The 25,227-nt window shown below is 38.1% G+C and overlaps 1 protein-coding gene across 2 annotated transcripts in view; it reads right to left on the reverse strand.

The window, feature by feature from the left end:
* LOC126822440 (Bardet-Biedl syndrome 1 protein homolog) overlaps positions 1-25,227 on the reverse strand; it is a 50,708-nt gene that overhangs the window by 7,273 nt on the left and 18,208 nt on the right. For both annotated transcript variants that reach the window (XM_056101227.1, XM_050551355.2), the window contains exons 12-13: positions 12,834-12,967; positions 10,328-10,462 (exon numbers count right to left, since the gene is read on the reverse strand). In XM_056101227.1, coding sequence (XP_055957202.1) covers positions 10,328-10,462; positions 12,834-12,967 — 269 coding nt within the window. The remainder of the gene's footprint in view (positions 1-10,327; positions 10,463-12,833; positions 12,968-25,227) is intronic.

A 25,227-nucleotide genomic window follows, 5' to 3' on the forward strand; every position in this document is an offset into this window, starting at 1 on the left:
AACTTTCTCGGCCAATGCAGGGATCGAACACCCGACCTCCAGGCTAGCGAGCCAGCGCCTTACCCACTTAGCCACCATGATCCCCCTCTCTCTCTGGATTACCATTTTCAGAACTATGGAGAGTATAGTATGGATGGCATCGTGATGGAAATGTCTGTTTTATGGGAATCATGTGTGACAAACATCATTTAATTCAACAGAAACTAATCAATCAATAATTGATTAGTATTAAGATAGGGAGAACAAAGACTATTAACCTTGATGGTAGGTACATTACACATAACAAATCCGGTAACTTGGTACCAGGCAGGACAATAAATAGTTAATTATACCAATTATCGTTTATAAGTTGACTAGGTACCTTGTTTTATTTAAACGGTGACTTAACTTTAATTATATACTGAACTATAGCTGTTATATCAGCTATATAATATACAATAACATCATTTACAAACATAACAACCCAGATATACAAGACATGTATTTTAAAGGGAGTCACAGTGGCTAAGTGGTTAAGACAATAGCTCGCTAGTTTGGAGGTCGGGTAATCGATCGCTGCATTGGCCGAGAAAGTTCATGCGAATTTCAGGCCTGTTTTTTTCCCTTGTCAGTGGTCCAGGATCGGGGGGGGGGGGGGGGGGGGGCGGAGCGGGATCTGTCCGGGCAAAATTTCCCTCGTAACACACTGTATGGCATATACCCGTCTTCATTTGCCGAGTTGGTGCAGAACAGTGGAATGTTAAACCTCATTTCATTTCATTTATATTTTAAAGGGCATATGACCAGTGCCAGGTTTAGGAGAAGAAAGGTCACAGATTCCACTCACAGCATGCGGCCCTACCAATCCCCCACCTTCACGACTAGAGGAAGATGAAAGAGGATTATCGAGGGTGTCAGATTCAGAGAGATCCTAGACTATTATGAGGCCCTACCAATGCCCCACCTTCACAACCAGAGAGAGAGAGAGAGAAATGGGGTTTAATGTCAACTCGTCACAAACTAGGTCATTTCGGGACTAACGCATGGTTCAATTTCATTTCAACAATTCAATTGCGTGTTGGGGTCTTTAGCAGTCCAAGGAAACTCGAGGACCTGGAGAAAACCCACGAGGTTGGACAGACGACCCTACTCCTTGTTATGTACAACCTAGGAATCGAAACAACGTCAGTTGACTCACTGACAGACCTTATGATACAGTGCGCACATGCTAACCATTCAGCCATTCACCCCCCCCACCCCCTGCTTCCACTTACAGCATGAGATCCTACCAATCCCCCCTTCCTCACTACTAGAGGAAGAAGAAAGAGGGTTATCGACGGTGTCTGATTCAGATGAAGAGAGATACGGGGTTATTCTGAGGCCCTACCAATCCCCCACCTTCACGACTAGAGAAAGATGGAAGAGGATTATAAACACAATTGAACCAAGGCGAGGATGAGGACGGATACTTCTTTAACATAACATTATGCAAGAGCTAAATCTACCTATAGCAGGTCTTTCTTTAAGGCCCGGTCCCAGTGGCCGATCGACACAAAACGTATGCAAAAAGGACACAGCGGACGAGCAAACTTTCGGGGGTGGCTCCATCCGTTTTCATCCGCTCCAGAAATGGACAAAATTGACGAAAATTTGCGAAAACAAAACGGAAAAGAACGAACGTGGGAAGTATGTAGCAGGGATGTTAAATGGATGTTCATCGGAAGCCTAGCGGATGAAAGCGGATGGAAGGGTCTAGGCAAACTCCAGACATCCTTCAAAATACCAGATACATCCCAGATGCAAACGCTTTGTCCGCTTTGAAAACTTTATATACGAGGTGCATACGCTTACATCCTTTCTATTTCCCTGCTAATAACGATGCATAGACATTCCATGTACCTTATCTTTCCTCCCTCTTTCCGTTTTCAGCTGGAGCGGATGTGGGTTGCGAGGATGCCCAGAGGATGCAGAGAAGATACAGTGGGCGTTTAACGGATGATAACGGACATGGAACGTTTGGTGCTCGTATATGTCGCGCATTTACATCGTACACGGCAGAAAGTTCATCCGTTATAAAAGTTTTGTGTAGCTCAAAACTTTTTGCGCGGATGAAATCAAAGTGAACGGATGCTCGATGGATAGAGCGTATGAAACACGTATGCAATGAGTACACAACGGATGCATGGCGTTTTCAAACGGAGGGCACGTTTTTTCCCCCGTTTTACATCCTCTTTGCATCCGTAAGTGCAGTGGGACCGTGCCTTTAGGAATAAAATGTTATCTTAATTATTAATTAGACATTAATTAACTTATCCAGACAACAATCAACTCTTGATGTCATCGCTAGAAAGTGATATTTACTATATTAGGATTCGATTTGCTGCTCAACTTTCATTCATGATTAAATCATGAAATGGATAATCAATATTATGTTTTTTACCGTACCGACTTTAGTAATATCCTTAAATGACATTTAGAAGTAGAGGTATAATATTCATAATAACACAACTTTATGGATTTACTACTTCTTGGTTTATTACATGCAACGTTTCAATACTCTTAAAGGTATCTTTATCAAGCATTGATCAATAATAAATAACAACCTACATTTATAGTAATGACGATCGAGGCTAGTCCCAAAATTCAGCTGCTAAATACTCGGTTCAGAGTGGTTCAATTTGACTGAAATTTTCAGCAAATACCCTTTATAATATCTAGTTTTTAACTGCCAGCTCTTTATGTAATCTCCCATAATGTATCTTTAAATGTGTGCTGTGAAAGACCGTACACCACTGGCATAAATAGACAAACTAACTGTTCTATCACCTGATTAAACTAGCGATAATTGGTGTCATGGTAGCTGTAATGTGTGGAATGGTCAACCTAAATAACAATTACTGTGTCACTGGACCAATAACTGGACATCGTTAATATAATACCAACTGACCAATAACATCGTTAAAATACTACCAACTAACCAAGCAGCGATAATTGCTAGTCAATTAACATATAAATACTTAATAGGAAATATAGTGTGTGCTATAAGGGAAATATTTTAACTGAAATATTTCAAATGGGGTTTAACGTCCTACTTTTCTCTAATTAACTGGACCAATGAAATGAAATGAAACAGGGTTTAACGTCCTACTGTTCTGCTTCGACTGGGCTAATGCAGACAGGCATATGCCATACAGTGTGCTATGAGGAAATTTTTGCCCGGGCAGCGGCACTATGGTCTACTCTTATATCGAATTCCAACTGCCAAGGGATCTTTTGTGCAAGTCAATGTATACACGGAACCTCAGTTTTTCATCCCATTTTAATATCTAGACAGTTGTCTTTATCAAGCCCTACGCCCTGCCTATGGCATGCTATGAGGGAAATTTTGTAATTGAAAGGATAAGAAAAATGAAGTTTAACATCTTTCTGTAGCAAGATGAGTCTATGCCATGCAGTGTGCTATACAATGATGGAAATTTTGCCCGGACATTGCCAGTACGGCCTACTCTTATCTCAAATTCCAAGACAATAGTCAAGGATTGTTTTCTAAGTGGTCTCCCCTTCTCGTTGATGCAAGAAGGAGGGCCTGGCAAGAAAATAGCCTCTAGTCTAATGGAAGGTATGATAAATTTTGGCCAGGTTTGTAACAATGGATGACACCTGTTTCCTAGTAAAGATGACATGTCAGCTTTGAATGACTTTTTCAGGGTGGCATCCAGGCCTCGGAACATCGTTGGCCAAAGAGTGTACACCTTGAAGGCGACTATGTACAAAAATAAATGGAAACCATCGACTTTGTACAGGTCTTTCAGTCAGCACTTATATGTCTGTTTGGTTAAAAAAAATATTAAGACGTTAAAATCAATTTCATCTCATCAAATCAAAATGTGTCTGCATGTTCAAAAGGTCGCGGTCGCTTCTTGCTGGATGATAAAAAATGATGCAATGATATCAGAGAAACCTAAATCACGATAAAATTTGACGTTAATACCAACATGGAGAGAACATGATGAGCACAGTTTTATGATCACCTATTTTCGTATCAAATCAATTTTAGCTTGGATGTCCTTGCTTTATGACACAGTGTTCTCTGTAAAAACATAATATAGTCGTAATGAAGGTGGTGAGCTTGATGTAGCGAGGCGTAATAACAATATAACATGGTAATGATAGGTTGTCTGCAACAATCTGCAACTGATTATTGAAATGAAATAAAATGCATTGCCACTTAAATGAGTATGGCCCCTACTTGTTATCTGTTCATGTCTTACAAAATGTGGGCGTAATTCGTGGACACTCACAATTTTTTATCCGATTTAGATGAAACTTGGAATGTATGTTTATAACCTGAAGATCTCGGTTGCTTTCAATATTCGCGCATATTGGACTGCCACTTAATGGAGTATGGGCCCTGCTTGTTTTTTGTCCATGTCTTACAAAATGTGGGCGTATCTTGCATGGCAACCGCTTGTTTAAAAAACAGTTTACGCACTTGACAACCGTTATGTGCTTAATATTTCAGCTTTTGAAATAACACAACCATGTAAATTAATTTTACGTGGGTCTTTGCTGCACTTTAAATGCATTTATTCATCTCATACAATATGATATATTTTTATATCTTAAAATGAAATAAAAAGGAGTTTCACGTCATACTGTTCTGCTTCTTTAAAAACAGATACATGTATATCCGTAAAAGTATATCAATGCCATCAAAAACTGTCCAGAAATGCTTCTCCCACCTTTGTTTTGATCAATCGTTGCCTACCTGAATGAGGCCGACAATTAACGTCTTACTGTTTTACTACAACTGGGTTAATGAAGACGGGCATATGCCATACAGTGTGCTACACAGATATGGACAAACAATAACAGTTCAAGGGGTTTAACATCTGTAACTGTTCGCCCGTGTGGATGGCCGAATGGTTAGCCTGTGCGCGTTGTATCATAAGGTCTGTCATTGAGTCAACTGGCGTGGTTTCGATTCCCCGGTTGTACGTGTCCAACCTTGTGGGTTTTCGCCAGGTCCTCCGGTTTCCTTACACTGCTAAAGACCCCTACGCGCAAGCAAATTATTGAAATAAAATTGAACCATGTTAGTCTCAAAATGACCTAGTTTATGTTGAGTGGACGTTAAACCCTGTTTCTCTCCCTCTTAAACGTTCTGCTCCTACTAGGCTATGAGAGTAACCTTTCCCTTTCAGTGGAACTACAGCCCACTACTAGTAATTGTTATTCTTTATAATATAAAATTGCTGACAACTTTTCAGGTCTGGGATGGTCTAGCTCTGAGGCATGATCCAAACATGGCATTACGCATCCCTGTAATAATAAAGAAGTGTGGCAGTTATAGCCTACTCATTATTGTTAGTGATTTTATTATTTCGTGCATATTATCCTTTTTAACAAATGTTATCTTCTTTCACATTTTAAAGCCTGTTTTCAGCTAATGAATCAAACTAGGACTTTTGTTCATTGAAGTAGACAGGCTTACAAGAGCTGTATGGAGCATCTGTTTCAATCTGATTACAATACAGATTTATATTTTGTTTCGTTTTTTTATACTTTCGATGGCCTCTACTACATGAAGATCTTACCAGTTGTCACGGGAGGTCACGTCAGAGGTCAAACAAGTGGCTTTTGACCCTATGACATCAGACATTTGATTAACCAACCAGCATTGATGTTTCTAGTGGGTTACCCACAGTTCCATGCACCTCACACCAGACAATATTCAACTCTCGGTGCCATTGCTAGTCTGTGATGTTTACTGGATTTTAAAAATTTTTGTGATGGATGATTTAACGTCAAAATGGATAACTGGAACTTTGTTTCGTACCAACTTTAGTAATGATGATCGAGGCTAGGCCTAAAATTCAATCGCTAATATCTCGGTTCAGAGTGGAGCAAATTTTCAGCATATTCTATTTACGTCAACTCTTTATCTAATCTTCCATAATGCCCCTTTAGAATTTAAAGAATTACATTTTTTTTATAGTATTTCCTTTTAAGTATCAATTGTAAAAAATCTTATCCACAAGAATTATTTTTTTTTTTATGATTTTAATTTGAAAAAAAAAATAATAATCTCTTTTTAACAGACATTAAAACTACATTATAGTGAAAAGATTTGGTCATAAAACCGTCATATAATGGTTGGCAAGTGATTATTTTACAAAAACAATTCTTTTCACGCAACACTCTGAGAGGCAATTATATCTTTTATTAGAATAACCAGCTTCAAGTGATTCTTTTTAATGTGTTGTAAATATTATCATTTATTTTTTTGCTGGTTTGTTGGAACAGGGATTCTGTGGTAGATGCGGAACAGAGAGAGAGAGAGAGAGAGAGAGAGAGAGAGAGATGGGTTTAACGTCCACTCGACCCAGACTAGGTCATTTCGCGACTAACATAAGTTTCAATTTTATTTCAATAATTTGCTTCTGCATAGGGGTCTTTAGCAGTGGGAGGAAAGAGTGTGTGAGAGAGAGAGAGAGAGAGAGAGAGAGAGAGAGAGAGAGAGAGAGAGAGAGAGAGATGGGGTTTAACATCCACTTGACACAGACTAGGTCATTTCGTGACTAACATATGGTTCAATTTTATTTCAATAATTTGCTTGTGCGTAGGGGTCTTTAGCGGTGGAAGGAAAGAGAAAGTGAAATGGGGTTTAACGTCCACTCGACACAAACTAGGTGATTTCGTGACTAACTAATGGTTCAATTTTATTTCAATAATTTGCTTGTGCGTAGGGGTCTTTAGCAGTGGGAGGAAATTTAAGGACCCGGACAAAACTCATGAGGTTAGGCAGTCAACCTTACTCAAGCTTCATCAAGCTCTTGTGTGAAACCATTTGGCCACATCAAACCCCTGTCTTGGAGATGGCTATTCTTAAAAGCTGGCTAATCTTGGCCATGTTACACTCCCCTGTCGAACAAACACTGGCATTTTAAAACTAGTTTGGGGCTGCGATTGCTCAGTGATGAAGACGCTGGCTCACTAGTCTGGAGGTTGCAGGTTCACTCATGGTGTTGGCCAATAAGTTAATCTGGATTTTCTGGCAGGGTTTCCCCTTGTCAGTGGTGAAGGACGGAAGGCCTGAGTACACATTGGCGTACATGTGAAAGAAAACTTATTATTATTAATATTAACAAGTGTTAATATAGAACAATATCCACAAGTGCTTAATGACACATTACAATAAACATTTGATAAAAAACAAGAGGACTAGTCATCGCTATACCCTTTAAGGCTTGGACAACCTTTGTTTATATCAATCAGCTGCTGTATGTTAAACAACAAGCTTATACATGATTATCTTGTGTGCCTTGCATCATAAGGTCTGTCATTGATTGAGTCAACTGCCGTGATTTCGATTCCCTGGTTGTATGTGACAATGAGTAAGATCGCCTGTCCAACCTGCTGAAGACCCTATGTGCAAGCGAATTATTGAAATAAAGTTGAACCATATGTTAGTCCCGAAATGACCTAGTTGTGTCGAGTGGATGTTACCCCCCCTCTCTGTCTCTCTCTCTCTCACTCTCTCACACACTCTCTCTCTCACTCTCACACACTCTCTCTCTCACTCACTCTCTCACTCACTCTCACACACTCTCTCTCTCTCTCTCTCACTCTCTCTCTCACTCTCACATTCTCTCTCTCCCATGTCCTCCACTGCTAAAGACACCTAGACGCAAGTGAATCATTGAAATAACATTGAACCATATGTTAGTCCTGAAATAACCTAGCTTATGTCGAGTGGACGTTAAACCCATCTCTCTCCCTCTCTCTCACTCACTCTCTTTCACTCTCTCTCTTTCACTCTCTCTCATTATCTGAAGCCCAGCATAAAACCATGAGGCCTACCTTCCATAAGTAGGTTGATGTTTGTACAAAGTTTCAAAAAGATTTCTTGATAGGATAATGAAATATGCTCTAGAAACAAAATCAGGACTGAAGGACGTCATCAGACATTAAAATAATAGGTAGATGAATGTGAAAGTGTTATAAAGGTATCTTGAACAGTTTCCGAGATGTGCTCTAGAATAATAATTATATACCAAAAAAGTCGAATGTGTAGTAAAAATTTAAAAATCACTCAACAGAGAAATTTGTCTCCATTGGAAACATAAAAATTAGTAAAACTTCAAAAATCATTTAACAGAGAAATTTGTTTTATTATTAAATCCGAGAAATTTCTAATTAGCTAAAGGCACAACTATCATCACAGGTTGATGTTTGTACAAAATTTCATGACATATCTTGAATGGTTTATGAGATATGCTCCAGAAACAAACTTGTAAACAAAAAAAAGTCAAATTTGTTTCCATAAATATCAATCTAAAAAAATTCCTAAAAAGCAAAACACACAACTATAATAAGTTGCACTGCTGGATGCATAGTTAGTAGGATTGATCTCTAAGCTTTTACTACCTGGGTTCTACGTTAGACTATCCTAAAATTACGCAGATTAACTTAATTGTGGTTACTATTCATGGAAACATACGAGTTGTCAGTAGTCGCTTAAACCCGTCAGTACTTGCACCGTACGTCAGTGTTCCTATAAATGGTCAGAAATAGTCATACGATGAGTATTTAAGTTAATTGGTTAGTATTTCTTACTTGTGTTGGTGTGTAAAAATAATGTGAGTAATTAAACAAAGGTGAGTTAATCTGAACATATCATTAGTCAGGCACTTGCGAGAGAAATTGGATAAAGCGTGACTAATTAACAAAACGTCAGTATTGGATGTAGCGCTCAATATCTGAGTCTAACCGCCAGTTATCTTTGACGGACAGAGACCATGTCAATATCCCTCCCTAACTTCTTTCGGCACCTTGGCAGTCAGTTGGCATTTGATATAAAAGAAGGCTGTAGCACTGCTGTCCGGGTAAAATTTCCCTCATAGCACACTGCATGGCATATGTGCATCTTAGTTAGCTCCCTGGCTACACACAAGCAAATTATAGAAATAAAAGTGAACCACATGTTAGTCCCGAAATGACCTAGTTTGTGTCGAGTGGATGATAAACCCCATTTCTCTCTCTCTATCTTAATTAGCCCAGTCAGTGCAGAAAAGCAGGATGTTAAACCCCATTTTATTTTTCAAAACTTGTTTAAATATAAGCATCTGTACTTTTAATGGAAGATGGAGTGAGAAAATGAAATGAAATGGGATTTAACGTCCTACTGTTCTGCTCTGAAATGGGGCTACTGAAGACAGGCATACGCCATACAGTGTGCTATGAGGGAAATTTTGCCCTGACAGCGGCACTACGGCTACTCTTATATCAAATTCCAACTGCCAAGGGATCTTTTACGTGCACGCCAATGTGTACACAGGACCTCGGTTTTTCGTCCCATCCGAACGACTAGACAGCTGTCCTTATCAGGCCCTCCGTCCTGCATCACTGACAAGGGGGAACCACGTCGGAAAATCTAGATGAACTTTCTCGGCCAATGCAGGGATCGAACACCCGACCTCCAGGCTAGCGAGCCAGCGTCTTACCCACTTAGCCACGTGATCCCCCATGGAGAAACAAACATCTTAACAGCCTAGACAACACTTGTATTGCAGCATGGCATGAAATAATCTGATTAAAACACAGATCCTATTTTGTTTCGTTTTTTATTGTTCAAAATTTTGTTTTAGTTGTTTTTACTACACTAGGATCTGAAAGAGTTGTTATATAACTCGTGTTCTGGATGATGTGAACGTTAAGCCAATGAATTGGTCTGTTACGGTCAGTTTTTGGTGTGAGGTGCACAGAAACATCAATGCTGATAGGTTAATCAAATGTCTGACGTCATAGAGTCATAAGCCGCTCGTATGACCTCTGACTAAAACTGGTCAGATCTTCATGTAGTAGAGGCCATCGAAAGGATAAAAAAAAAAATGGAACATAGATCTGTATTTTAATCAGATTGGGTGTGAAAAACATCTGAACAGCACAGACAGCACTTTTATTGAAAGAGAGAGAGAGAGATGGGGTTTAATGTCCACTCGACATAAACTAGGTCATTTCGGGACTAACATATGGTTTAATTTTATTTCAATAATTCGCTTGCGCATAGGGGTCTTTAGCAGTGGGAGTAAACCGGAGGACCCGGAGAAAACCCACGAGGTTGGACAGGCGCCCCTACTCCTTGTCACGTACAACCGGGGATTCGAAACCACGCCAGTCGACTCAATGACAGACTTTATGATACAGCGCGCGCACGCTAACCATTCAGCCATCCAACCCCCCACACTTTTATTGAAGCTAAGCATGGCGGGAAAAACATCTGAACAGCCTATAGACAACATTTGTATTGAAGCATGGCGTGAAAAACTATTCTAAACAAACATACCTCGATAAATTTATTCCTAAATGAGTAGAGTTTATCATCGTAATTAAAGGTGATAATTAAGTTTGACGTCGGTTGACTTAACGAGGTATTCTGTAAATTAACTGTTAGTTTAAATGTCGGACCAATTCCTTGAATCTGAAATAAGTACAAATAATTAAATAACATCTATAAAATGAAATAATTCAAAGCTGCGAGCCCAAGGTGTGAAATCCATGCACCTTTATGGAGTAAGGCAAAAGGAATTTTACCCAACCAATTCAGACGTAAAATAGGGAGGGAGAGAGAGAGAGAAAGAAATGGGTTTAACGTCCTCTCGACACAAACTATTAATTTCGGTAGTAACAAATGGACAGGCTACCCTACTCCTTGTCAAGTACAACCGGGGAATCAAAACCACGCCAGTTGGCTCAGTAACAGACCTAATGATACAATGCGCACACGCTAACCATTCAGCCATCCAAACGTCCCCAGTCGTAAAATAGGACAAAATCACAGCAATATGCAATATACCGAAATATTTAACAATACATTATTGCAAAAAAACTAAAGATGAAAAATATACTCATATTTTAGTTTGGACAGAACAAAATACCAAATAAGGAGAGAGAGAAATGGGGTTTAACGTCCACTCGACACAAACCAGGTCATTTCGGGACTAACATATGGTTTTATCTTATTTCAATAATTTGCTTGCGTGTAGGGGTCTTTAGCTGTGGGAGGAAACCGGAGGACCCAGAGAAAACCCATGAGGTTGGACAGGCGACCCTACTCCTTGTCACGTACCGGTACAACCGAGATTCGAAACCACGCCAGTTGACTCAATGACAGACTTTATGATACAGCACGCACGTGCTAACCATTCGGCCACCTAACCCCCTAATTTCGAAACCACGCCAGTTGACTCAATGACAGGCTTTATGATACAGCGCGCACATGCTAACCATTCGGCCATCCAACGCCCCCAAATAACAAATAAATGGACAAACACATCACTTTGACAATGGTGATATTTATACAAAAAAAGGGTACAACTTGTTCATTCATTATAAATGTAGCATATTAACCCATAGCAAGATGATCGCCATTTCTTGTGATGTGAATACCAACAAGCTTATACAAAACTCTACTTGATGTCACAATGACAATATTTATACACAAAGACCAAACTGACATTATATTAAGTAATTAAGCTGTATAATTTTACAAGGAAAGTATAACATAATTGTATAAAGGCTCATCTTGCTTTCAATCTGCTATAAATAAATTTCATCATGGACAGATTCCAGATGAATGGCTGTTTTATACTGAAAGTTGAAATTGGAATTTAGATAGAGAAAGTGAGGATTTAACATCCACTGAACATAAACTAGGTCATTTCTCAACTATCATAACGGACAATTGAATTTCAATAAATCGCTTGCAGGTATTGGTAGTGGTGGGAGGAAAGTAGGGGAAGCCCAAGAAGTTAGGCAGGTCCATCTCCTTGTCAGATACAGTTGCGGGATTGGAACCATGCCACTCGACTCAATGAAAGACCTTATGATCGGGGATGGGGGTGATGGACAAATGATTAGCATAAGGTCTGTCACTGAGTCAACTGCGTGGTTTCGATTCCACGGTTGTAGGTGACAAGGAGCAGGGTCCTCTGTCGAACCTCTGTGGGTTTTCTCCGGGATCTCAGGTTTCCTCCCACTGATAAAGGCCCCTACGCACAAGTGCATTATTGAAATAAAATTGAACCATATGTTAGTCCTGAAATGACCTAGTTTGTGTCGAGTGGACTGTAACCAGCTAGGTTCTTATTGTTGTAGACAGTTCATCCTACTGGTTTCTTCTTATTCCTAAATTATAACACTTGATTCAGCTAATTTTTGAACTTTATGTAGACACAGCAATGACAATGATAACAGACAAATTACAGAGGGGCATAATAACTACAGAATTATGTTCAACTAAAGAAGTATAAAATCAAGAGTTGACATAACTATAAGTGTAGCTAGTCTGTTAGCTGTATCTCCTACCTAACTTGTCCTTCTGGGTCCATCTTCATATTTATATATTTGAAGATGTAACCCCCAGCTATCTTATTACAACTAACATAAACACAACAATTTAGACATAGATTAAAATATTAAAAGAATACAAAGAAGATTAAAGACATAGAAAATAAGCTTAAAATATTAACTATATACAGAGAGAGAGAGAAATGGGGTTTAACGTCCACACGACACAAACTAGGTCATTTCGGGACCAACATATGGTTGAATTTTATTTCAATAATTAGCTTGCGCGTAGGGGTCTTTAGCAGTTGGAGGAAACTGGAGGACCCGGAGAAAACCCACGAGGTTGGACAGGCGACCCTACTCCTTGTCACGTACAACCGGGGATTCGAAACAACGCCAATTGACTCAATGACAGGCTTTATGATACAGAGTGCACGTTCTAACCATTTGGCCATCCCAACCCCCTTGAGATTGCAGTCCTGTGCCAGTAAATTATAACTCACCTGAGCTGACAACTTGAGTGGTTCAGTCGGATCCGATGAAATGGGGTTCATACTGTTGTCGAGGGCTTTAACATACTGCCGGGCCGTGTTTAATCGTAATAAATATAAATCTCTCTGGAATGTTCGATGCATAGCTGAAAGATAAATTTATAACCGCCATGAGTGTTTGCCAGGCAACTGTCATTAAATAACCGCCAACAAAAACGTCGTTGACACAACATGTAACTATCAATCAATTGAATGAATGAATGAATAGAGTGTAACGTTAAACTTTGGTCTCTAGGGCAGCCACAAGATTTTTCAAAGTGATCAAGGACCATAACTCTGGCAGTAATTAACGGAAATCGTTGAAAATCAATAGGTTTCATCTTCTCATGAACTTATAAAGTCAAACACATATTAACTTTAGCCTCTAGAGCGTCCACAAGATATTTCAAAGTGATCAAGGGCCATAACTCTGGCAGTAATTATCAGAATCCTCGTCTCATGAACTTAATTACTGTGTATAATTTTAAAGTTAATCGCATATTAACTTTAGCCTCTAGAGCTTCTACAAGATATTTCAAAGTGATCAAGGGCCATCGCTCTGGCAGTAATTATCAGAAATCATTGAAAATCAATTGGTTTCATATCCTCATGAACTTATAAACACTGTGTATAACTTTAAAGTCAATCGCATATTAACTTTAGCCTCTAGAGCGTCCACAAAATATTTCAAAGTGATCAAGGGCCATAACTCTGACAGTAATTATCGGAAATCTGGGAAAATCAATAGGCTTCTTCGTCTCATGACAGTAAACACTGGATATAAATTTAACTCAAGGGCCATAACTCTGGCAGTAATTAACTTTAGTCATTGAAAATTAATAGGATTCTTTGTCCCATGACCTTAAACACCGTTGGATAATAACTTCAGCCTCTAGTTGCTTGTGGCCGGCCGGCCGGAAGGGGGCAACGACAATATACTACCACATTTCAATGTGGGCGTATAAAAGGTCTCTTTCCTTCCCCATGTCTTGTGCTGTCGAAGGACCTGGCAAGTAAAAACCATGTTGGAGTAGGCTACTTGCTAAAGCTATACAGTTGGAACTTGAAGAAGAGTAGACAGAAACTACCCCCATAGCACACTGCATGGCACATACCTGTTCATAAGAAAAATGAAATAAAATGGAATGGGGTTTAACGTCCTACTGTTCTGCTCCAACTGGGCTAATGAAGATGGGAGTATGCCATACAGTTGGCTATAAGGGAAATTTTGCCCGGACAGCGTTACTATGGCCTCATCCTCGATTACCCAGTGTACTCATTCCGTTCTTCTCCACTATACCCTGGGTTAATCTATGGGGAAGACACGTTTTCAAGTTATCCGCCCTTGATGATTGTGCTATTTTTATCGACCAATCCCATAAATTGTTATTTGAAAAGGAAGATGGCAAAGGTCAGTAACTCTCATCTAACAATGTTAGGAGTTGGCCTATTCTAAATGCATAATTATTAACAACCAATTATATAGTATGCTAATGAAGACCAGACGTTCATATAATAATGCAGGGTCATTAGTTTTATTTAGAATCGTTCGTTCGTTCCCGGAATTTTAAGTCCACGTGATATCGTAGCCAAGTTATTAATGGGTCAAATTGCCAAGTATAAGTTCAATAATAATAAACATAACAGAATGACATATTTCAGACAAAGAACGAATAGTAATAATAATAATAAAAAGTCAAACATATAGATGTCATACATATTTGAAATCAACAACACATACTACAGATTTTGATAATACAATTAAATATAAATAAATTATTACTATATACATTATTTACATAAATCATTCAGTAAATGGACATGAATATGGATATCTACCCTTATAAAAACGAAGGCGAAACGATTGGTTTGTAAACTGAAATTGTCGAAACCCTATGGATTAACCCAGGGTATAGTAAAGTAGAACGGAATGAGTACACTGGGTAACCGAGGATGCTATGGCCTACTCTTATATCAAATTCCAACTCAACTGCCAAGGGATCTTTTACGAGCACGCCAATGTATACAAGGAACCTAAGTTTTTCATCATATCCGAAAGACTAGACAGCTGTCCTGTCTGTCCGGCACCACTGACATGGGGAAGCAACGTCGGAAAATCACGATGAACTTTCTCGGCCAATGCAGTGATCGAATACGCAACCTCCAGGCTAGTGAGCCAGCGTCTTCCCAACCTTGGTTCCCACATCAGAAGAAAAGATATCTGTTATCTCTACTTTACAGGGCACCATGATCTTATGTGCAAAAATGTTGTCAATTTGTCCTCTCTAATGGATTCTCGAGGCATCATAAAATTAATTTCCATTTATTTCAAGTAATTTCATGTTTTTTTAGACAGTGTGTATCATCGGCGAAAGAGAAATTAATTGAAATACCAGTGACCGCCTCCAGCGAAGACACAATACATAACCAACACAATAAAAAACAAATACCATTTTAAAGTCCAGTTACAGTTGAAGAAAATGAAGAAATTTTCTACTTGTTTATAATATTTTTTTTTCCCTTCAACAAATTTCATAAAAAAATTAAATAAAAAAAACACAACACAACAATCACTGGTTTATACATATATAGCACGACTTTTCATTTGATGTATTTTAATTATATATATATATATATATATACATAAAGTATTGTGATAGTTGTTTTTAATTTATAATCTCTGTGATATTTGTTTTTTTTATGTATATATAGATTACTATTGTGATCATTATTTAGTTTGTCTCGTATAACTCATCATATGTTTGGCACAATATAGCCCGGTTGGTGCTGACGTGTCATAAAACCACATTTCATTCATTCATTTCATTCTTATTATCAAAGTAAAAGTACACATCATTTGTACTTGATAACGATAAGAGAATACTTGTCGAAACGTTGTGCTATATGTGCATAAACCAGTGATTGTTTTCCATATAAATTGTGTTGTGTTTTTTTAATGTGCTCAATCGCTAAATGCCATTCAAGGATTATATTTTAATTAAATAAGCAAAAGTTCAAGGAGAGAGAGAGAAATGGGGTTTGATGTCCACTTGACACAAACTAGGCCATTTTGGGACTAACATGATTCAATTTTATTTAAATAAGAACGCCAGTTGACTCAATGACAACGCGCATGTGCTAACCATTCGGCCATCCCAACCCCCCTAACTGTAATGGATCAGAAAGTATAAATAAATGGTTGAGGTATGTGGTATTTTAATTCAGAACATTTTGGGTCATCTATGGGGAAACAGCTAGGGGCCTGTGACAAAAAGAGAGCCATGTTATATTCAAGGTCCACCCAAGAGAGAGAAATGTAGGGGCGAGCGCAGAGCGGGCCCCGGTGGGCATGATTTCTTTTTTTACTGATTTATCCAGAATTGACATCCTACAGAGAATCAAACAATGTACTCAGTTGAAGCCAGTCATTTGTTTCATTTAACAGTGCTGTTAAGAAGTTAATAAATTGAAACCATTTTTGTGTAGATCATTGTAAAATTGAAATATTTTTGACCCAATGTGCTCCGAATGTGGGGTACACCTGGTCAAACTGACACATTTGGCCATCAAGAAAGTTTTTTAAAAAAAAATGTATCGTAAACACATTGAAACTTAAAAGAACTGAATACAAAACTCTTAAACTGGGGAAAAAAATCCTTAACGTAAACAATTCCTATGACTTGTAAATCAATAAGGATTAGTTAGTTACCTTCAACCAATATTTCCTTAAAAAAAAAAAATCTCAAATATCCAGATTCTGTCTAAAATGGGCAGACGATTTTTAGCTGAACTAGAAATGCTTGTGCTCATTGTGCCCCTCTGAAATGTGACCCACTGTGCCCCGTCATCAACCACGACAGAAAATCAGAAATGACAGGGAGATATGTGATAGTATAATGAAACAAAATATATCTGATGAGAGTCAATTTTTTATCTCCTTCACCTGGAATTTCTAGTTTGTGGGTTCTAACTAATTCTGGAGTAGCTAAGCAGTTTAACCAGTCCACCAAAAATTTACTTTTGCATCAGAAAAATGTCAGCTTACAAGAATTTATTGAATTTAGGAGAACAAATAGAGTCTATAAAGGGGAATTCCCCAATGATATCACAATTGTATTTTCCAAAAACAGTTAAAAATTACAAAGCCTGGCTTACTGTGCCCTGTTCTTCCCTAGAGGTTAACAGAACATCTACACAAGTTTATATCTTAACATCAGAACGAAACCATAAAATACTAACCTATAAAAACATCACTAATCTTTTATATTAAAATACCTAAGACATCTAATAGTAATAAAACCAAAACTTATGTATAATTTTCCATATTGTATTTACAACTAGGGGTTTAATATGAAGGAAAATGTTTTATTAAGTCTTAGTAAGTGTTACTACAATAAATAGTTAATCGAGGTATTCATGAGTTGTTGAACCACCGTAAGATACAGCGATTAGAATTAAACATTACAATCATTTTATTTATTCAAAGTCGTAGACACAAAACAATAATTTTATTTATTCAAAGTAGTAGTCCAATTGGTTTGGTCCAGTATGGCACTGACTGATAACAAAACTTGAAAATGAAATTAAATAAAACAGGGTTTAACATCCTAGTGTTCTGCTCCGACTGGGCTAATGAAGACGGGCTTACACCATACAGTGTGCTATGAGAGAAATTTTGTCCGGGCAGAGCGTTACGGCCTACTCTTATATTGAATTCTAACTGTCAAGGGATCTTATACATTGCACGCCAATGTATACACAGGACCTCCGGTTTTTCGTCCATTCGAATGACTTGACAGCTGTCATTGTCAGGCCCTCCTTCCGCCACGACTGACACAGGGAAACTATGCCAGAAAATCTTGAGAAATTGTCTCTGCTAACACCGGGAACGAACTTAAGGCCAGTATTTGAATCGATGATCCAATAGGTCCCAGGTTTAGAGAGAGAGATAGAAATGGGGTTTAACGTCCACTTGACACAAACCAGGTCATTTTGGGACTAACATATGGTTAAATTTTATTTCAATAATTCGCTTGCAAACAGGGGTCTTTAGCAGTGGGAGGAAACCGGAGGACACGGAGAAAACCCGCAAGGTTGGACAGGCGACCCTACTCCTCGTCACATACAACCAGGGATTCGAAACCAAGCCAGTTGACTCCATGACATGCCTTATGATACTGCGTGCATGTGCTAACCATTCGGCCATCCAACCATTAATTAGTCGGATGCCGAGGCTCAGGGTTTCTCCATATCTGTGATATAGTACCGAGGTCTATCATCTAGCATCTAGTTATTCGGATGGTATGCAGTGGTATTGTGGCTTCACACTTTACGTTCATAAATACATAGACCTTCTTCACGTGCTTGTGTATAATAAACCAGTGATTGTTGTCCAATAGAACTATGTTAGTTCTGGCTCGTTAACTATTAGTGGTTTTTACTTATGAATATCATACATGACAATTTATCATACATTTTCATGAAAATGTTTGAAGAATATTGTTTGTGAGATCGAACCCATGCCACTTGATTCAATGACTGGCCTTGTGACCTAAAGTGCACCTGTTAAAACACTTATCCACCAAAATTAGTAATGTCATGATCCTATCTTTAATAGAAAATGGGATGTGTTTGAAGATGTCGAGAATTTTTTTTAAAAGTTGATTCAAGAAGCCGTCATCATTGTCTATCATATTACAATATAAAAGTATGGGTAGTTGGACCGGCTCCTTTAATCAGTTCACAGACTGATCACTTTGAAATAGATTGATCATCCCCTTTAATCAGCTCTCAGACAGATCACTTTAAAATAGATGGACCATGACCTTTAATCAGCTCTCAGATAGACCACTTTAAAATAGATGGACCCTCACCTTTAATCAGCTCTCAGACAGATCACTTTAAATTAGATGGACCATCACCTTTAATCAGTGCTCAGATAGATCCCTTTAAAATAGATGGGCCATCACCTTTAATCGACTCTCAGAGATCTCTTTAAAATAGATGGACCATCACCTTTAATCAGCTCTCAGATAGATCACTTTAAAATAGATGGACCATCACCTTTAATCAGCTCTCAGAGATCTCTTTAAAACAGATGGACCATCACCTTTAATCAGCTCTCAGACAGATCACTTTGAAATGTTGAACCCAATCATTAGGTAAATGGCAAGAAACTTGATGGAAATAAAATTTTACATTTTTTTTTTAAAATAAAAAAAACCTATTGCCTAATTCAATTGTTCTAGTCTACCAGTAAAATTGACAGAAAATGGGAAAAAAATTTCAATCAGAATTTTGAAAAGGGAAGACTTTACAGTAATTTATTCTATTTATTTTTGTAGTTTACTCCATGTCCACAAAATAATCTCATGATAAAAGTATCTTTACTTTCTTTATATATACAAGAGAGAGAGAGATTCGGTTCTGGGCTGTAGGCAATCGGCCTGCTATACCTGATGGAGTTAACACATCTCCGGCTGTGCATTTGCACAGCGGATAAGTTGATCCAGGAGAGAGGTATAAATGAGATTTAACGTCTACTCGACACAAACTAGGTCATTTTGGTACTAACATGTGATTCAATTCTATTTCAATAGCAGATAGAGGAATCGGGAGGACCGCAATGTCTCCTCCAGTCAATACTTTGATCATTTAGACTAACACATGGTCATTTTCTGACTACGGTTCGATTTTATTTCAATAATTTGCTTGCGCGTAGGGATCTTTAGCAGTGGGAGGAAACCGGAGCCGGAGGACCCAGAGAAAACCCACAAGGTTGCACCCTACTCCTTGCCACGTACAGCCGGGGAATCGAAATCACGCTAGTTGACGCAATGACAAACCTTATGATACAGTAAGCACAGGCTAACCACAATAAGAAGAGGCCGGGACAAAACATGTGTGTACTTTAGTAATCTCATCTTCAACAATCTAGTTTGTGTCGCCACCTACTAAGTGTAACTGTAAATGTAAATTTAACGAAAGGTCACAATGTACTCAATGTACAGTTACACTTACACTTATCTAAATGTAAGTCTAACTGTTAAAGATACAGGGGATCACGGTGCCTAAGTGGTAAGACACTGACTCGCTAGCCTGGAGGTCGGGTGTTTGATCCCTGCATTGGCCGAGAAAGTTCATCCAGATTTTCCGATGTGGTTCACCCTTGTCAATGATGCAGGACGAAGGGCCTGACAAGGACAGATATCTAGTCGTTCGGATGTGACAAAATCCAAGGTCCCGTGTACACATTGGCATGCACATAAGAGTTGGAATTTGATATAACAGTAGGCTGTAGTGCTGCTGTCCGGGAAAAATTTCCCCCATATGCTCGTCTTCATTAGCCCAGTTTGGAGCAGAACAGTAGGACGTTAAACCCCCATTTCATTTCATTTAAAGACACATTATGTAAGATTTAGATAAAGTGCTAGCCATTCTTGCTATAATAATTCGAAAATAGATAATGTCAAATGAATAATTTGAAAATTTCATTCAAATTACTCTATTGCGAGCGAAGATCTATAGCCTTTGAAGGTTTGACAAGACGTGTGCAATATTTCAGCCACAGTACTGGTTGTTCAAAACTAAGTCTCGCTCCTCCATTTTTAGCTTAAATCAAAAATATGGCTGAACTTTTCTAATCTTTTTAACATCAGAGAAATCCGATGCCATTGAGAGTTGATTATGTTTAATTAATAATTTAGAAAACAATTCAGGCCTAAAGAAAGACCTGCATTAGGCAGATTTACCTCTTGCATAATGTATGTTTAAGCTACGAAACCTCTCTAATAATAATAAAAAAACATAACGGTCATCTGATCGGAATAATATTGCAATAATTATGTCAAAAATCCAAAAAGTAAATATTGGTTGGGGATTCAGGGATGTTTCTTGCATATTTCAGACCATTGCTCTATTCATTCAATGATAAAAGATAAATAATTTTTGAAAATATTTCCATTAATCTAAAGTCTTATCCCGATATGACCTAGTTTGTTGTCGAGTGGACGCTTAAAGCCCATTTCTCTGGATATCGGTGACATTATACAAATTGTGTCTTACATAAAAATGTTACAGCAATTAAATGACAGTGACGAATGTCGTCAGCAATAGCTACAACTATAACCCGTTATTAACTCGAAACTTAATCCGTTTTTCGCTCAAACCGTCTGTCAATACTGTGTATAGTCGCAATAGCTGTTTGACATTTCCACGACAAGATGACAAGAAAAGCTAACGGGCGTTTTATAGAGATGATGACGAGCGTGAGATACATGGTTTAGTTAGCTAAAGGTATCTCTACGCTCGAACATAATATACTTAGCTCATGGCAGAGCCATCAATTTATAATTGATCTTAAAAGACATTTCCTTCCAATAATGAGAATTGATAAAAGTATGCAGGACCACTTCTTTATAGGGGAAAACGATGAAAGGACTCTAATTATACGAACAGCTATAATTTACCGATGAATTATGGGTAGTTTTCTGAAAATGCTTCGAGTCATTATAAGTTAGATTTTTAATTAAAATACGATGAGAGTTCACGTCATTATCCAGACATCGCTACTAGCTACATTTTAGTAAATAAATGTAACGTGTTATAAATCATACATCAATATGATCGGCCATTTTTTGTAAATTCTTTTGCCAAATTTTGTAAATTCTGTTTAGTTTCTCAAAAGGTGTTGAGTAATTAACAGACTAATTTTTATTACTCAACACTGCTCCAGAAAATAACAGTTATAAACTCAACATTCATTATCTAATCTAAACAGACCCTTTAAACTACCTACACAACAGTAGAAACTAAATGGTTTTCTATGATTCTCAACAGATTTGAACAGTTTTCCAACAATGCCCTGAAACTAAACATTAAATATAGAAACTCCTGGTAAAACAGAGAGAGAGAGAGAGAGAGAGAGAGAGAGAGAGAGAGAGAGAAATGGGGTTTAACGTCCACTCAACCCAGACTAGGTCATTTCGGGACTAACATATGGTTTAATTTTATTTCAATAATTTGCTTGCGCGTAGGGGTCTTTAGCACTGGGAGGAAACCAGAGGACCCGGAGAAAACCAACGAGGCTGGACCGGCAACCCTACTCCTTGTCACGTACTACCAGGGAATTGAAACCATGCCAATTGACTCAACGACAGGCCTTATGATATAGCACGCACGTGCTAACCATTCAGCCATCCAACCCACGCCATGCTAAAACAACTCAACTACATGATACCCAAGTTGTAGTGAAAGATACATATTATTTAGAAAGGGAATCAATGAGAGAAAGAAATGAGGTTTAACGTCCATTCAATACAAACTAGGTTATTTCGGGACCAACAAATGGAGAGAGAGAGAGAGAGAGAGAGAGAGAGAGAGAGAGAGAGGTTTAACCTCCACTCAACACAAACTAGGTCATTTCAGTTATCAGTGTTTGAAGATGTAGAGTAGATCGTTTATCAGAGTGATTCTCAACCAGTGTGCTGCAGCACACAGGTGTGGCGCGAGATCTTCCTAAGTGTGCTGGGAAATTTTGAATGGCACACTAAGAAAATGTGAAAAACAAGGTGATCCCAATTGAGTATTCTTCACTGTTGTCTACTGATAAGTTCATAGCTGAGTCATTCCATGTCTCTATGACTACTAGTCTCTGTGTACGGTTGTATGCCGTCTATGACTTACCATGTTTTTATTTTGCAAAATTCAAATATTTTTCATATATATTTAGCCTCATGTGCTCCAAGGGGTGCCGTTGGGCATCTTTAAACAACTCCTATTCAGCGACATCTCCTTGTAAGCGGTCACGATAAATTCCCACCGTAAAAATTCTATTGTTTCATCTCTTTAATCAATGGTCACTCCTCTAACGCAGCCAGCGGTCACTGTTTTACTAATAAATTTAACAAAACATCGCCCATTCAACGGCCATTGTTGAATGATATACTATCTTGTCGTTCTTCGTAACACCCCCGCAAATCCCGTGATTAAAAGTTAATTAGCTGGACCCCCGCTGATCAGGTAAAAAGAAATGTGAAAATAACAATAAACTTGGGATTATCTGTTAATTAATCTTTTATTTTATTAAACTACCAACCCGCTCGTGGTTTTCACTCGTAACGAAACATTATTAGATACTGATTGAATAAACTAAAAGTACCAACGAGTTTTGTCGCGATCATCTAGTATCTCTTTTCCATTGCCACTTTTGTTTTGCTAAACAGACGTTTTAGCGCCTCCTATAATATAACATGCAGAGTTACACCCCCTCATAATAGGTGACAAATTCAGTGATGGTTTTTAGTTCATACGCTTGTTTGATAAAATAAAATTAATTCATGGATTTTCTTCACAAATTGGATAAATATTATCGAATGCATCACAATGGTAGACTGTAGTATCATTGTTGATACAAAATGATACGTTTACAGAAGTTATGTCAGAGATTTGAGTCAAAGAATTTTCGTTTCATGCAAGTTTTAGCGACGGCCAAATTTACAGATGGTAGTATTGATGTTCGCTTAATGCATCCAAGTGTAATATTAAATTGATGTCAACACAAAAAAACATTGAGATTTTATTAAGAGGCCACTCCCGTTAAGCGGTCAGTCGTGAAAATTCCCTTGGGTGGCTGCTTCATACAGATTCTACTGTAAATTATTAAATGGAAATCGTGTTTCAATCCATTTAAATCTCTGCCATGCGATAGTCTAGTGAGGTGATTATAGGACTGTTATGTGAATAAATGTCTAAATAATAGTTTATATAACATTTGAAGCCAAAAAAAGACCTGCAATAGGCAGATTTAGCTCTTACATAATGTATCTGATCTTTAAGCGTAAGATTTCTAAAAAAAAAAAACTATTATGTCAATAAGTGCTTCTATTTGCACAACTACAAGATGCAATGAATAATTTGGGAAGACACAATCCTGTGGAATACATTTAGTATTCAACTGAGTGATATTTCAACCAAGATTATCTTGTATTTATCAAGCAATCGATACAATATAAAATAGAAAGGGAGAGAAATGGGGTTTAACGTCCACTCGACACAAACTAGGTCATTTTGGGACTAACACATGGTTCAATTTTATTTCAATAATTTGCATGCAGGTAGGGATCTTTAGCAGTGGGAGAAAACTGGAGGACCCGGAGAAAACCCACGCGGTTAGACAGGTGACCCTACTCCTTGTCATGTACAACCGGGGAATCAAAACCCTGCCAGATGATTGAATGACAGACCGTATGATACAGTGCGTACGTGCTAACCATTCGGCCATCCAACCCCAAACTTTGAAAATATGTTTATAACAAATATTGTTTAATGATATCTTCATGGTTCCATTACTACATATACAGCCCAACTTATCAAACCTGGAGGTAAGGGCACCTGTCACAAATTTTATCCATTACATATTATCAAACTTATCAAACCTGGACTTAAGGCACCTGTCACAGATTTTGTCCATTAGGTATCTAAAGATGTACGAATATAAGCCTGGACTTTAGCCACCTGTCATATATTTTGTCACACACAAATTGTCACACAATGTATATATTATAAAAAAAACAAGAGGTTGGCATTCAAGATATGCCCACATTTTGCAACAGATGGACAGAGAACAAGCTAAAAAAAAAAAAGCAATTTTATATGCAACCAGGGGCTATAATCCAGGAAATTACGATCCGTTATATTTCATTGAAATCAGATAAAAACTGTGACCTCTACAGGGTCCACAACCTATTTGTGTATGAGGAGTGTCCATTTTGTCCGTCAGTTTCTGTCCGATTTTCACGAAATTCGAACTCAACCGCCATTATGGTGTTACTGTCATAAATTTAAATGTTTGTTTTTTTAAATCAAACAAAAAGTAATGTTTATGATAGACTTTGTGAAGCGCCATTGAATGCATGGCAGTGATGTACGCTATATCAAACGTAATGTAATGTGTAATTGCTAAAAAGATGTTGCAGAATATTCTCTTAGATTTATGAACCTGTACCATCTCGTCTGAGCTATTTGTAACCGGACTCAGACAGCTTGATAATAATCTATAAAATCTCATGTAACAGTCAGTGTTAACTTGATCTGACAAGTCTAATACCTGACTGGTTGCAACATGAGAGGAACTGATGGAGAGAGAGACAGAGAGACAGAGAGAGAGAGAGGGACAGAGAGAGAGGAGAGAGAGATGGGGTTTCACACCAACTCGAGACAAACTAGATCATTTAGGGACTAACATGTTTCAATTTTATTTCAATAATCCAATTGCGCATAGGGGTCTTTAGCAGTGGGAGGAAACCGGAGGACCCTGAGAAAACCTACAAGGTTGGACAGGCAACCCTACTCCTTGCCACGTACAACC

This window comes from Patella vulgata, chromosome 5 (assembly GCF_932274485.2).
Source record: "Patella vulgata chromosome 5, xgPatVulg1.2, whole genome shotgun sequence".
In the NCBI taxonomy this organism is placed as follows: domain Eukaryota; kingdom Metazoa; phylum Mollusca; class Gastropoda; family Patellidae; genus Patella; species Patella vulgata.